This window comes from Zonotrichia albicollis, chromosome 13, assembly GCF_047830755.1.
Source record: "Zonotrichia albicollis isolate bZonAlb1 chromosome 13, bZonAlb1.hap1, whole genome shotgun sequence".
In the NCBI taxonomy this organism is placed as follows: Eukaryota; Metazoa; Chordata; class Aves; order Passeriformes; family Passerellidae; genus Zonotrichia; species Zonotrichia albicollis.
In genome coordinates this window covers 12,425,555-12,441,344 of record NC_133831.1, presented here as the reverse complement: position 1 = coordinate 12,441,344, position 15,790 = coordinate 12,425,555, and the positions used below count along the sequence as shown (strand labels likewise).

At 45.9% G+C, this 15,790-nt stretch overlaps 1 protein-coding gene across 2 annotated transcripts; it reads left to right on the top strand.

Annotated features, from left to right (window-relative positions):
- The first annotated feature begins 5,247 nt into the window (after positions 1-5,247).
- RRAD (RRAD, Ras related glycolysis inhibitor and calcium channel regulator) lies at positions 5,248-11,222 on the top strand. 2 transcript variants are annotated; one of them, XM_074551050.1, is made up of 5 exons: positions 5,248-5,408; positions 5,759-6,096; positions 6,220-6,293; positions 6,805-7,009; positions 8,547-11,219. In XM_074551050.1, the coding sequence occupies exons 2-5, from the start codon at positions 5,763-5,765 to the stop codon at positions 8,822-8,824; spliced, it is 891 nt and encodes a 296-aa protein (XP_074407151.1). In that variant the 5' UTR covers positions 5,248-5,408; positions 5,759-5,762; the 3' UTR covers positions 8,825-11,219. The 2 variants fall into 2 exon arrangements, with proteins under 2 accessions (XP_074407151.1, XP_074407152.1); XM_074551051.1 differs by having other exon boundaries at positions 5,265-5,408; positions 5,729-6,096; positions 8,547-11,222.
- The last annotated feature ends 4,568 nt before the right edge of the window (positions 11,223-15,790 follow it).

Below are 15,790 nucleotides of genomic sequence, written 5' to 3'. Positions count from 1 at the left end.
AATTAGGAAAAAAATGCAGAAAAATCCTCCATCAAGAGCCTCTGGTGGCTGTGTGTGTGTAGTTTTAATTGTGTTTACCACGTCCTTATTGCCCATTCTTCTTTAGCTATCTGCCACAGACAGCTGCTGGAAAGAGGCTGTAAGCTGAGTCTGACCCAGGATGGCTCCTGTAATTTGTTATTGCAAATAGACCCATTCCTCTTGCCAGGAGCTATTGCTGGCAAACAGTAAATCTTCCTTTCTCAGTTTAGCACTACGCAATTCCTGTAAGACAGACAGACAGACAGACAGACAGACAGACACTTACTTTGCCCCCTCCCTAAACCAGCTGTGTGTAAATTCAGAAACCTTTTCATGGTCTCTGAATTCCAGATATTTCTCGTGAAGGGGCTCTGACATCCCCCCCCAAGGGGAATACATGGTGCAGGAATTGTAAGCGGATATTTACAGTCACAGGGGATGATGCATGCCACACACGTTGGCTATGACAGGGTCGGTATGAAAAAGAGGAATTGGGGGTGATTAAAGAAAACAGTTATGGAAATGTCTTAGGTCATGCTCTGCTTTTACTCTGCACTGAAATGCAATAGGGGCAGGCAGCTGAGCTCACCCAGTGGGTGCTGTGAGCCCGGGGGATCCCAGCTCTGCCTCCTCAGCCAAGGCTGAGAGGGAAACCTGGGGCTGAAAATCTGAAATAAAGTGGGGCTTGAGTTAAACTGACACAGAATGCTTTCCCAAGCATACCCCAAGGTGTATCAGTGGTTTACTGACAGTCTGTGGGAAGGAAGAGGAGGAACTCCGTGGGCACAGTGAAACTGGAGCTGCCCCTTGCGCGAGCGCTTTTTCCGCAGCCGTGATTCACCTGGCCAGCGGCTCACCAGGGCTGGGAGCCTTGTGGCTTACTCAGAGCAGTGAGAAATTCAGAGCACCTGAAAGATGAACCACATTTCCAGTTACTCTTGACCCAAGTTATTTTTTGCACCCCTTTGCAAGGTTTTAAGAAAGACAGGTCTTTGCCTTACGTTATGAGCCATGGACTTAAAGCGTGCCTATTTTATCATTCTCTACCTGAAAATGCAAAAACTTCTCCATTCTTTTGCAGTGATCTTTAGAATTTCTGGTCTGGAGCTGAGAGGAAACACAGCAGCCATGAAAGGCTTATTATTTGTGTAGCTATAACAATGGATTTAGTTGGGTTTCTGCTTGCATTTCCCCCTTGGCACTCTGTGTGAGCTTTCTAAGCTGTATTGATTTCTATTGACTCCAAAGCTCATATTTCTCACGTTATTGTTTCAGCCCCAATTCATGGCTACCACTACTCAATCCAAAATATTACCTGCCATTAAATCCAAGGGTAATTCTGAGGGAAAGCTTGGCCTGGCTGAAGGGCTGTGCTGCCTTGCCTCAGCACATCCCAAGGCAGGGGCAGCGTGGATGGGACATTTGTCACCTCCCCACGGAGCAGCTTGTGCAGGGCTGAGAGCTCCACCTCTGCTGGTGATTGCACAGCTCAGAGCCCCTGCTTTTACCCCATACATTCACTGCCAGACAGTGGATGGAATATAAATAGGCCTCATGTGAAAAGGGCTGATACAAACTGAACCAGTTAGCCCAGGGCTGTTCAGCTCACACTAATCTCTGATTTTAAGGGTGGTGGTGAGGAAAACTTGATACCCTGTTTGCACTATATCCTACTTTTTGTAGGATAAAGAAAAAATGCTGGTTTTCATTTTCCTCTATCTCTATCTCTCTTGCTTAGGTTAAAACCCCAATATATTTCATGCTGCTGCCTCTGTCTGTCCTCCCAGTGGCCTGAGTGTGCCAGTTCTGTGATAAAAATAATAATAAATGTGCTATTTCTTTCTCAGTCCAGGTATTTGGGAGGCAGCCAGGCTCACACTTCTGCAGGAGTAATGCTTCATGTAACTTGGCAAGAACAGACCTTTGTGGGTATCTCTGCCATTTGTGTAGAAATAACTTCACCCACACAATGACTGATTAATTAGACTTGATGAGTTGGAAGGAAAGGAGGAGAGAAACCCCCAATTTCAGTGTAGAGCCACACTGAGAGCAATGCTGAGCCCCAAACCTCACTGTTGCTGATCCAGCCTTTGGACTGTTCAAAATATTCCTGTTACTCCCAATCAGTTGTGAAAGAGTTCTGATGTAAGGCAGCAGCAACTCCAAAAGTAATAATATTCATTTAATGTAAAAATATAAATGCTGTTTATAATATGGTATTTGACCTTGAACAAACACTGATGAGGAAGAATCACATAAAGTTCATGCAACCCCCAAATTTTTCTTTTTAACCTGAAAATTCAAAGGGGACAGGGTTATGTGTTAAGTTTTACATGCTTGGTTTAGTTAAGTGTAATTTAGTTTAACTTAGTTTATCACTGCACCCCCTGCAAAGTTTGTGCTTGTCATTTAGACCATGAAATTCCCCCTGCACCTAATACAAAATAAAGGAACTTTAGCTTTGTTACCCCAGGAAGACATACCTGGAAAAACAGGATCAAACTGCATGTTTTACATTTTCCAGATGATGAAATGTACTTTTGCACTAGAAATGAACACTGGCACTTCTCAAAAGCTTGAGGAAAAGTGAGGGGGAAAAGAAACAGAGAAATAATATAACAGGAAAGAGATAACAGAAAAAAGAAACTGGATATACTACAACAGTGAAATGTAAAAAAGGCACCTTAAGTGGAAAGTCTATGAAATGAGGAAAATTAAAATCATGCAAAGATGAAATGAAACTGAAAAAAAAGGCATCCCTTTTTTAGAGAAAATTAGAAGCTAGAACAATAGAAAATAAGGGTAGGAAAAGCCAGGCATGAAAATCTCTTTTAAATAGAAATAAATTCCTGTTCATGTATCTGTTAGAATCATGGTCAGGCAGAAGTGGACATCGAGGGCAGGTGAGAAGGAGAGGATCCTAAAGTCCTTCAAAGAAGGTGGAAAATCACCATTTGAAGCCTGTGGGCTCATATGCACCCCACTGAAATCAGTGGGTGCCATAGTAAAGTGTACATGAAAATACAATAATTATAATAATTACCAGAAGATAGGAAAAATACAGCAATAATTGCCAGCAAACAGAACTACATGCTAAGTGAAGAGATCTTCTTCTATTCATGCTAAGTGAAGAGAGTTCTGTTTCTCAAGTGATTAACCTGAATTATCAGGTAATTCCTTCCAGCTTCACAGAATAGCTGGACCTACAAAAACCAGAGGAGGAGGCCCAGCTGGTGAATTTTCTGTAGGATTTCTACTGGGTGTAATTTTATTTCCAGTCCCTTTTCCTGCTGAAACACAGTTCTCTCAAGGTTTTTATTCATCACTTTGGCATATGCCTTTCCTGATAGTTTTCCTGCAAATGGTCTATCTCACATTTACATCATCAAAATACTCATAATTCTCATCAGCAGAAAGCTTGATTACTTTTACAGGATTACAGGAGATTACCTTTTCAGCCTGTAAAGCAAAAGGCAGCTTCTTTGAGTTGTGCCAATGAAATACCCATTTTTTAGTGTGTTTCCAGGCCAATAGTGCTCTGTGTGGCACAGAAGTGGCACTGTCTCTTTAGTTCTGTTGCTTCTCAGATTTCTCCTTTTTCACGCAGAAAATAATTAAAAACACCCCCACCTCATATGTCAGCTTCTAAAGTGCTGACACACAGCAAAGGTATCCAACAAAGTCTGGTGCAAAAGACATGAAAAGTCCCTGAGAATAGTTTCAGGCGATAATGTTAGACAGAAAACCCCCAAATTTTAAGGAAGCCATCTGAAGACCAGCCGTATCTAGAAGTGTATTTACATAATTAATTGTCTGATTAATGATCAAGGTGGCTTGGCAGATTCCAGTTTATCCAACTGAAGTATCCACAGTGTAGTTCCAGTGCTACCCATAATTTATTTACCATATGGTTCCAAATGCCAGCCAGGGGTTTCTAACTCAGCTCAGTCAGCTGAGGCACGCACGTTTTGCCACCAAACTCTGTTTGAGCTGACAAGGCTATTTTGGTTGCTGTTTTGTGAGACAGGCTGGGACAACTTGCTGCAAGCCCTTGATGATCTTTAACTACCACATTAACACTCCCGACTGCAGTTTATCAGCGTGAAGCGGCCAAAACCACCCCAAAAGTGTGGACTGGAGAATTATAATCGGCTCCTGAAAATAATGGGATATTCACCCACTCAGCACAAACCTACAGAGTTTTCTTTCCCTTACTTTATTCCCTACATCTCTGACTTGGTTTCCACCACCTCCCTGCCTCTTGCCTTCTTTAACCTTGTTTCTGCCGCTGATTCGGAGCCCTGAAGCTGACACGGGTTCGATGGCAGCCGCGGCTGTCCGCAGGCACCGGGATTTTCCCGCTCTGCTGTAATCTTTCGGGAGCAGAGGCCGGGGCTATTTTGGCCGCACAATGTCTGACACGTCTCGGTTGCTAGGTAAACATCGGGCTGTATACACGGCGCTGGGTGAGCCGTGCGGGGACGGGTATAGTTATCTGCTGAGTCCTTTCTTCACCCGGTCACATGGGCATGACTGTGCCGCTCATGAGATAAGGCTTTCACTGTCTCGCTTTTCTGCTCAGGTGAAAGCGAGAGGAGAATTTGACCTTTATGGCCTCTCGGACCGCTCACCCCCCACGTGTGTGCGTGCGAGCCCCGCACGGGCAGCGCTCCGAGCACCGGGGAGAGCCGGCACAGGGATGCCAAGGGTGCGATGGGTATTCCCATTAACGCTGCTGGAGCATCCCCAGCTCCCAGCCGTGACAGAGCCGAGGGAAGCTCCCTGTGCGCTCCGTGCGCTCTCACACCCGCTGGGAGGGGAAACAAAGGACACACACTGCAAATGCCGCGGGCATTGCACGGGGGCAGCTGAAACAAGGGACACACAGAGCAAATGCTGCGGGCATTGCACCGGGGCAGCGGGAGGAGAGCACCGGCCGGCAGGGCAGGGCAGGGCAGGGCCGAGCCCGGCAGCCCCAGGGTTCGCCCAGCCGCGCTCCGGGCCCGGCCCTCGCCTCTCCCCCGCTCGCTGCCGGCCGAGCCGCGCCGACGGGCGGGACCCCCGCGCTGACAGCGCAGCGCAGCCGATCGTGCCTCCCCTCACCCCCGGGGGGCTCCCGCCTCCTCCCGGGCTCCCCGCGCCGCCGCCGCCCCCGCACAGCACGGCGGAGCCCGCGGGGGCGGCGGCGCTGCCGAGGATGCGCTGGCGGAGCGCCCGGCGAGCGTCACGGCGGGGAGGGCCCCGCGCCTCCGCCGGCACATAAAGAGCGGAGCGGGGAGCGGTGGCGGCAGCAGAGCTTGGGGAGCTCCCGCGGCAGCCAGCGGGGAATCCCTCGCCGATCCCTCACCGCACTCTTACCGCACCCTCGCTCCGCGCAGCGCCCCGAGGTAAGCGCGGCTGCGGGGCCGGGGCTGTGCGGAACTGGGGTTGTGCGGAGCCCGGGCTGTCCAGGACACGGGCTGTGCGGGACAGGGTCCGGAGCTGTCTGGAGCTGGGGCTTTGTGGGGTTCTGGGCTATGCGGAGCCGGGGCTGTGCGGGACAAGGGCTGTCCGGATCGGGGGCTGTGCGGGGCAGGGGCTGTTTGGGGCCGGGGCTGTGCAGAGCTGGGGCTGTGTGGGACAGGGTCCGGAGCTGTGCGGGGTTCTGGGCTGTGCGGAACCGGGCTGTGCGGGGCAGCGGGCGCTGAGAGCCGTGCCCTGCCCGCAGCCCGGGCTGACAGCCGTGCCCTGCCCGCAGCCCCATGACCCTGAACCGCGGCGACAAGCGGCGCGGCAGCACGCCGTTCGCGGCGCAGCAGCATCTGCACCGCCGCAGCATGCCCGTGGACGAGCGCGACCTGCGGCCGCTGCCGCCCGAGGAGCTGTCGGGCTTGGTGCGCTGCACCTCGTACAGCCCCGGCGGGCAGCACCGCCAGAGCTGGGCCTCCGACTCCTCCGACTCCGTCATCTCCTCGGGCAGCGACTCCGACGGCAGCCTCTACAAGGTGATCCTGCTGGGCGAGCACGGCGTGGGCAAGACCAGCCTGGCGCGCATCTTCGGCGGCGTGGAGGACTGCGCGGACGCCGAGGAGGCCGGTGAGGGCACGGCGGGCTCGGGACTGCCGGGGAACCCCGGCTCGGAGCCTCCCCTAAGGACACCGGCAGGCACGGAGGAGGAGAACTTCTTCTGCTGAACTCTTTTTATTTGATTTTCCATAGGAAATACATATGACAGATCAATTATAGTTGATGGAGAAGAAGCGTCTCTCGTGGTGTTCGATATATGGGAGCAGGTACTTACAGCTCTTTCCTCGTGCTTTTTTGCTTTATGGCTTGGTCTGTAGTTCTCTTAAGGAAAAAAAATAGAAATGGAACAACTATGCCTATTTGTTTGATCAGATAAGTGACATTAAAAATTAGAATTTATTCTGCCTTTGTTCTCTCTGCAATTAATTTCTTGTAGCTAGGCAGGCAGTTTAAAACCCTGAACAGAGCTGAGTGAGGCTCTCTTAATGCTTTGAATAATCAGTATCTTACATGAGCAGCCCAGGGAATTACTGTAAAATTAGACATTGTCAGTCTGATCAGTGAAGACTTGATATTATTTCTGGAAACAAGAGAAATTTATTTTGTTTTGTATTTTAAATAACAAAATGTTTGAAATTTTGGGGAGATTTGCTTTCTTTTATTGACTTTTAATAATAAGGCTAAGAAAAGAATCTTTAAGATGCTTACAGTAATAAATGATCACTCAGTGTTGAGTAGATTTTTCAGCCCAATAAATCCATTTCTTTGTTGTTTCAGGATGACAGCCAATGGCTCCAGAACCACTGCATGAAAATGGGAGATGCCTATATTATTGTCTACTCAGTGACAGACAAAGTTAGTTTTGAGAAAGCTTCTGAGCTAAGAATCCAGCTGAGAAGAGCAAGGCAGACAGAAGATATTCCTATTATCCTTGTGGGAAATAAAAGTGACCTGGTCAGGTCCCGGGAGGTCTCAGTTGATGGTAAGAGACACTGAATTTTCCAAGTGTTGTCTAAAGCAGTAGCAAAGGCTGTGCAGGATCATGGCCAGCAGGAATGCCTGGGTTTGATGTAGGAAAATGTGTGATTTGAGCATCACTGGGGATGTGGAGCCAGCTGGCTGTGCTGCAGGGCTTGGTACCACAGAAAACACTGGGGATGGGTGTGGGGGGAGATGTGTGGCTGTGCAGAGCTGCAGTGGGAGAGGAAAATGCATCAGCGCTGCAGCTTCAGCACAGGACTACTCAAGGCAGGCTTTAACTGTATGGTGTGTGTGCAGCAGCATTGCCAGGCTCGGGCTGTGACAGTGGGAGCTGTGACAGCCTGAGCTGTGCTCTTCGGGGGACACAGTGCCATGTCACAGAGCCAGGCAGCCTCAGGACAGGGATGCCATGCAGCCTGTGCAGCCCTTTCTGCTGCAGGGGACTCCAGCACATTTGAGCTGGGCTGCTGGGACCGGGCTCACACAACCCAAAAGTCTTTTTGTGTTCTTCAGCTGTGATCAGTGAGAATTCTCTCAGCCAGCTCCAGCTGGCATTTGGGTACCTGGGGCACAGGGACCAATGCCACAGCCTTGATTCTGCTTATTTAAACATTTTCTGAGGCTTTTCCTTTGGCTGGGTTTAGTTTTGTTTTGGGGTGAGTTTTCTTGTTTTCCACTGGAAAGAATACTCTGAAGTATTGGTACCTTGATGAGGAACCATCTCTCCCTATCTGGTTTGCCCAGCTCCCAGTGTTAAATTCCTGCTCAGGGAATTGACTGGAGTTCATCAGGAGATTACTTTTTCTGGCTGGGGCAGGGCATGGTTGACCTGTCCTAGTTCTGACATCTGTACTTTCCTCAGTTTACAACTCTGCCATTATTTACCACAGCTGACTGTGGAAATTTGTGCTGAAGCAATGTCCCAGGGTTAAGTGCTTATGTCCAGAACACTGAATATCTTTTATTTCAAATTCAGCCCTGGTCAGATTCGGTGGGGCACAACTTTGTGACCTCTACTGATGTGTTCAATGACTTGGCCTTGTGGCCTGTATCAGCTCCACTTCTGTTGGCGTGGAGAGCTCACTTGTTGCAGCAAGGCAGAGGTGCAGAATTGCTCAACAGCTTCCAGAATAAACCTAATTTCTTTCTGTACATCACTGTCTTTACCCAAAGTCAGTTTAATGCAAAATCAGGAGACTCACACTGCTCCATATCAAACCACAAGCACACTTCCCAGGGCCTCTCCTAAATCAGCTTTAGCTCCTACACAGTGCAGGCACAGTCTGTCTGGATACCTATTGCTGCCATGTATTCAGATCCATTGATCAGATGAGATTTCTGACCACAGCACAACAAAACCAAGGACAGTGAGGGGGCAAAACCATGAAGAGCAAATTTGGGTTTTCCTGTTTTGCAGTAAAGCTTTCACGGCATTGAAGGCACCTTGCTTACTTTGAGCCAACTCCTGTTCTGTCCTGCTGACAGTGTGTGTGAAAACCTCTCCACTGACCTTCCTGTCTGTCTGTCTGTCTGTGCAGAGGGCCGGGCCTGTGCCGTGGTGTTTGACTGCAAGTTCATCGAGACATCGGCAGCTCTGCACCACAACGTGAAGGACCTGTTTGAGGGCATCGTGCGGCAGATCCGGCTGCGCAAGGACAGCAAGGAGGACAACGCACGCAGGATGGCCAACGCCAAGAGGAGGGAGAGCATCAGCAAGAAGGCCAAGCGCTTCCTGGGCAGGATCGTGGCCAAGAACAACAAGAAGATGGCTTTCAAAGCGAAATCCAAGTCTTGCCACGACTTGTCCGTGCTATAGGAGCCCTCAGGGAGGGATGGACGAGCCCCTGATCCCCTGAGGATCCCGTGGGCACAGCGGCCATGGCTGCTCCAGAGACTCTCGTTAATGCCTTAAGGTGCTCAAGCAAGGCTGGAAGTTACACTGCAGTGCTTCATCGATAAATGGGTTAAGTTTCAGTGTGTGCAAGTAAATGAACTAACTTGAAATACGAGGCTTGACATGCCCACTGTGTACATATGTTCTATATCTTCTTGTCTTGTGGATACCAGAGATGCAAAGATAAGAAAGGATAATATCACCACAGACTTGTCTCGTTTGCAGAGCAAAACTTCAACTTGTACGCAGGCTCGTACACTCTTTTTAGTACAAAGCAAGCAATGATAAATCTTTTTAAACTTAAATGTGGGGAGGGTGGAGTAGAACCACAGTAGAATGGGAGAAAACAAATTATATATATATATTTAAATACAGAACAGATATCATTTTATTAAGTTAATTTGCACTTCCATTAACTGTTATTCAATTAATTGGTTACTTGTTTACATGCAGATTTTATAATAAAATATTATTTCCTGTTATAATAAACTGTGGTTTTCCTCATAGTGTGGCTAAAGAATGAGAGAACAGCATTTTTATATTGACCTTTTTCCACTGTACCAAATGTTACACACAGACTGAAGATTTACATGTGATAGAGTTCTGGAACAAGATGAATTGGGAAAATCCTCTGCCCTTTTGTTTATTAAAGGGTTTCTTTAAAAAGTAAACCCTGCTTTTGTTAACACTCTACTTCAACAGCTCTTCTTGGGAAGGGAGCCCCATATTATTGTTCATCCTCAACCTGGTTCTCATCAGCTCTAGCAGGAGCAGGGCTTTATATGCTGCCTTTAGTGAGATTGATGTGCTGTGTTTATATTGATAAATTGAACCATGGAATGTTTGAAGTCCTCTCCTGCCTTGAAGGTCTTGTGTTACAGCCCATAAGCAAATGCAGGAGGCTGGTTTTTTCCTTTTTGGCAGCAGTATAATTGTCCAATCTACTCCCACTCCTGTAGATGTGGTTCCAAGTGGTTTCAAGAAGTCCAAAGCAGGCTGGCAAGGGTGTTTGAAGGAGCTGTGGGATTCAGTTGTGTACAGTGGCCTTAAATTGCTTTTGTGGCAATTTAGTGTGTTATAATCACTGGTTTTCCATTATTTCTCCCTATTTGCTATTAATGAAGTTAAAACCAAATATGATGCAGAGCAAGAACTGGGACTTATGGTATTTTATTTATAATTTCTGCTTCATAAGATACATTCTCTTAAAAATAACCTATAAACTCTGTTCTCAAAACCCATGAAACACACATTCCTCTTTCCATAGTCCCTATCTGAGTTCAGTTCATTGGAGATTGTTCCAGCTGTCTGGAGCCCAGCTTGCCCATGGCTTTAGGGAGGCTGAGTTTCCCCAAAGTTCTGGGAGGCTTCCTCAGCTCTCCCAGCTTTCCTTGACCTTCCAGGCCTGGGGCAAACATCTCTCCATGGAGTTATCCCAAGGCCCAGGCATTCCTCAGGGAGCAGGGCAGGAATTCACAGGGGGAATGCAAGAATTAGCAAATTAGCACAGCTCCTGCTGTGCTGCTGGTGAGCCTGGCTGGTCTCATGCCCAGTTTAGCTTGTGCTGCTGCTGACAGGTCACATTTCTTGTCAGGTGCTGCCTTTGTGCTCTGAGTGGTCTAAAGTGAAGGATTCTGTCCTGCAGTCAAAGCTAACATTTGCCTGAGCAGACACTTTAATTGGATTTGGCTTTATTTTCCCACTAGCCTTGCTTCCTGGCAAGCTATTTTCTGTTACATATCTATCTTTATCTATTATATATCTATTATTATCCATTTTGGGACATCTGACCGCTGTCAGAATATGGCACCAGGCATCTCTGTACATGGCAGCTTTTAATGTCAGCACCAAAGCAATGCCCTGATCCTGACAATTCTGCAGCCAGAGTGCCCAAATCTGCACATCCCTACTGAGGCCAAGGACAAAACTGTGTTGGCAAAGCCTCAGTTTTCTGGTTGCCCTTTGCTTTCACAGTGAGCAGGAAAGGACTGAGCTGTCTGATGGATTTATGGGATGAAATCCTGTCCATAATAAATCCAGGAATGGGATGCACACCAGGAGTGTAAGACTGAGCATTTCACAAAGTGACAATGCTGTGCTGCATCACTGCAGCTGCAAAACCTCCTCAAGGCTGTGGTTACCAGCTGTGCTTTCTGCACTCTGACCTATAAATCCCATGGTTTTTACTGCTCATGAACTCAAAGGTCAGTTTAGGCCAATTCTCAAACCTAAGATATTTCTGAGGAGCTCTGGCACGTTCCCAATGGATCATTTAAACTGTAGAAGAGAATTTGTATTTTGGACCTATGTCATATATAGGCAATGTGAGACAATAAACTGTTTTCTTTCTCTAAAGAAACATGGGCTAGTCTAGAAAATTTTCTATCAGTTAATTTTGTACAATAAAATATTTATTCAAATCTTCATTGTACTAATTTTTGTCATTCATTCTTTTTTTAAATTTCTTTGTACAGGTATTGGCATAATTCAGCCATGGCTCTTGAGAAGGGGAAGGTTTGATGTTATTGCAGCTCTGACAATAATCTGCTCTAGACCAAGATCATATTCTATGCTGTAGAAGTTTTATCATGAGTACTATTTTGCAGAGATTTTGAAGCTCCTGGAAGATATTATGCCCAGGAAAAAAAAATAATATTGGATGTAATTCAGTGGAATTTCCAAGCAGACCTTTTGAAAGTACTGGCACTAGATAAAAACCAGTAAAAGGCTGACAAATGTCTCTAAAAATCAAATTTCTTCAAAAGGTTATTTGTATCCTCAAACATTTGAAAGTCATCTCTAAGTTTTTGTAATTTGAGATGTTTTACAGGTGGGGTTACTCAGATTCTTATCATTAAAGGGCTGAATCTATTATGTGAAAAAGAATGAGTCCCAGACAGCAACATTTATTACCCAAACAGAACAGAATATAAGGGGTAATGTGTGAGTTTCCTTATTTTTTGCCAATGCACATCAGTTTTAATTTGGAGAGACATTTCACACAGTCATTTAATCTTTACTGCTTTCCCTGCTGCTGCCAGCTGAAGTTCCTACTACTGCTAATTGTGGTGGTGGATTCTGTGCTGGCACAAATCCATCTGGAGCAGCCAGTTATTAACAACCCCAGTGCAAGGACATTGCCTTTTATATGTGACACACGTGTTAGGAAAACAAATCAAACCCTCTGTGCCTGCTGTGCTAAACCAGACTCTGCACAGTCTCCACCATATGAAAGATGTGGAAAATAGCATTCCTCCACCTGCCAGAACCACGAAGCAGAAAATCATGTCACACAAATATAGACAAAATGTTATCTGCTGGGGAAGACTTGGCCAAAAATGAAGTTTTACTCAGAAGCATTTTCTCAAAATAGGAGTAGAAAAACCAGAGCATGATCTACATAGTAACATTGCATAACATCAGCATTCCTCCCTGAGAAGGAAAATATAGTGATTTGACAGTGATTAAGAATGCAGTGCATGACAGAAAACTGGTGAGATGTAGTCTAAAAAAAGGGAGTTAATACTTACTCATATCATGCTGAAATTTACTTCAAGGCTCTTAATTTTATTGAAAGGCAATACAGATTTAATTTCAAGTACACCACAGAGGCCTGAATGAATCTGCAGTTGCAATCAAAGGTGATGTCTGTGCATCCCAGGAGGTTTCTTTATATCATTATTTACCACAAGACCCCTGGCATTGTAAGGGACACCTTGGCTCCCTCCTTGCACAAGGGAACACTGAACACCAACACTACTGAAGATACCAATCTCTAAAAATTGAAATAGTGAATTACATCTCCTGTCCTTGTGCTTTGTGCCACGGATGTTGAGCAGAGAAGTAAAAGAGGGAACAAATCCCAACTGAATGTCTGCAAATAACGTTTCTGTAGCCACTGATCAGAATTCAAGAGGGAACAATATTGTTTGACATAAAAATGTATTAAGGATTCCCGCACTAGAGGATAGGAATTAGGTTAAGAAAATATTTCACCAACAAAATAGTATCAGTTAAGTACCACAGAAATGTTCTGGCCACTGGTTAACATGGCAGTTGTATGTCTTGAAGACTTTCTCTTGCTGACTTCTCCCCCTCCCCTTTTTTCCTATTTATAAATGTGCTGCTGAATGAATCATTGGAAACCAATTAGGAGCCTACAAATATGTTTTTTTTATTTCTAATAACTCCCATATTTATCACAGGAAATGAAAATATTAATCTGAATTACAATTTAGTGCTCAGAGACAGAAATAAATAGAATATGTTTGAAAATATTAATTTTGCCACTCTCCTAAAAAGCCTCACTGAGTTCTTACACTGGGTTGGAGAAAGGAAAGGGTTTGGACCACAAGTGCTCCTGCTCAGAACAGAACAGTGAGACCCAGGAGAATCTCCTCAGCTTGTTGCTGGCAGTAAGTCCCACTTCCATCAGCCTCACTTTATTAGCATAAATGATGGTGGTGTTAAGCTTACAGCCCCACTAAAGGCTGAGACCCTTTCTTTGGGAATGACAGTTTTCAGTTCAGGAGATGCCTTGGCAGAGGGACAGTAATTTTTGTCATGTCTAAATTGGATTACCGTAATATTTTGTGCCTAACAAGGAGCTGCAGGTGGGAAATGCAGCCCTGCAAGAGGAGCTGGCAAAAGGAGCAGAGCACTCCCATGTGGGGCTGGGCTCCCTCGCTTTCCCCAGAAAGGTGGGAATGCCACTGCACCAATGGCAAAGGTGCCTCACCTCACTGCCTGTCTCTTGGCTGGCTGCAAAGCTTGTTGGACATGCCATGGGTGAATTTGGAGTGGAATCCCATCAGTTCTTCTATGACAGGCGAGGAAGCATCTTGGAAGTGAAGTTGTGAGTGGTTGGCCATGCTTAGGTAGAGATGTGCTGGGTTTTCACCTGCAATTTAGTCTTGACAAGGCTATGTAATTGTTTCACTAACATATCTTTATGAGAAAGAAGCATAAGTGGTCTATGTGGTTCCAAATTTGTGGGAATCCACAAAATTAGAGGGTTTTGGGAAAGCTGCAGAAGTCAGGCCTCAGAGACAGCAGAACTGTGATTGGAGCTGAGCAGCAGCCATGAGATAGGTCAGCAGAAAAATTATTTAAAAAGGAGAAAAGCAAGGACAAATAGAACAATGGTCTGTGTATTAATGCTTGTCTAGAATAACTCTCTAAGCTAGAAAAGTTTATCTAGCAAGATATTAGGAAGGTTAAAGATTAATAATGGAGCTCTGTGCATTATGTTTTAAGGCTTACAAGCAGGTATTTTATTTGAAATAAGCAAGCATTGTTTTAAACCAAAAGTATTTATGGTGATTGGAGAGAACTGCTGTCAATGTGCTTTTGTTTTGTGAGATTGGTCAAAAAACTTATAAAGTGAGTTGTAACATTGAGTTCTTTGTCTGCTGCCTGGGATGTGAGCTGGTGGCATCTTCCCATTGTCATAACCATGTAATGAGACTGATGCTGGAAAATCAAACAGCTCAAGGCACGTTCCCAGCAGTCCTGTCCTGTTTGTGATTTGTACACAGACCCTGGATGGTGATAAAAAATTGGAGTGGAGAGCAAACTCTCCTCTCCAATTTGGAATTTGAGTGTGCTCCACAGGAGCCAGCTCTTCATTCCAATTTGTGTGCTCCACAAGAGCAAACTCTCTTCTCCAGTTTGGAATTTGAGTGCTCCACAAGAGCAAACTCTCCATTCCAATTTGGATTTGGAGAGCTCCAGCAGAGCCAGCTCTGCATTTCTGGCGTCAGGGACACATTTCAGGTGCTGGGGCCACCCCAGCCGAGGGCATCTGGCACTGTCTGGGACATGCAGGAGTTCCTGCCCTGTTCTTCCCTCCTGCAGGCCAGGGGTGCCTGACTGGACTCTCACACACAGGGAGCTTTAAATCCATAATTTCCATCCAGACCCTGGAATTCAGAGTGGAGAGCCCGCCACTGTCCCTCAATGAGAGCAAGAACGGAGCTGTGGGTACCAGCCAGGTGCTGAACAATTTTCTCACAGATTGTTCAGCTTTGGGTGTCTCAGCTGTGGGACACCTTTGTCCCATGCTTTTGATGTCAGCTGCAGCTTTGTCTCTGCAGCCTCCACGGTGGCACACTGTCACCCTGGCACTGCCCTCCCTTTCTGGGAGTCAGCAGCTCTAACACCAACCTGGGCCCAGCTCCCTGCTTTACATAATATTGTTTGGGCAAAAAAAGGTCACACTTTGCTGCACTTAAGTCCCTGATTAAGCCAGCATAGCAAATTAAATTACTCTCTTCCTGAATGTCAGGGTTGTGGTTGCAGTTGCAAAGAAAAGGGAATGCAAGATTTCCAGCTGATCTGTGTATGGACAAAAGAAAGAAAAACTACAGAATCCAATAGTCACATCTCAATTTTACTTTCCAGCCATTTTTCAATGGAAATAGTTTTGGCTATTGAATATTGTTGTGTATGCTCTTCTGCACTCTCATGAATTCTTGGACCTCTATCCTTCTTGCCCAGTCCCATATAGAAAATCTTCTTAGAAATCTAACACATGAAATCACAGGGAAAACAAGGAAGGTGAAAGACATGAGCAATTGCAAAGGTTGCATGAGTTTGAATGGCACTAATAAAAGCATTTTATTCAACAAATCAACATTTCTGTGCAGGGTTTCAACTCAGAGTTTACAACCTCTGAGTTTACAACCCAGAATGGGCATTTTGGTAGCCCATTAAAGAAAAAAAATTTCTACGTTATAGAAAACACAGAACTATTAGTTCTTAATCAGTAATAAAGGTTTTCTGTGTTTTTCTTGATACTCTGCCACAGATCTAAGTCTGTAGTAAACTGTACAGAAGTGGAGAAAATGGAAACTAAAAAACCAGGCTGTTCCAATCTACCTTTTTGCC

Excerpts from the sequence above, each read along its gene's own strand:
- RRAD (XM_074551051.1), top strand. The coding sequence starts at position 5,763 with ATGACCCTGAACCGCGGCGACAAGCGGCGCGGCAGCACGCCGTTCGCG. Across the intron at positions 6,294-6,804 it reads TGTTCGATATATGGGAGCAG|GATGACAGCCAATGGCTCCA; the intron begins GTACTTACAGCT and ends TTGTTGTTTCAG. Across the intron at positions 7,010-8,546 it reads CCGGGAGGTCTCAGTTGATG|AGGGCCGGGCCTGTGCCGTG; the intron begins GTAAGAGACACT and ends CTGTCTGTGCAG.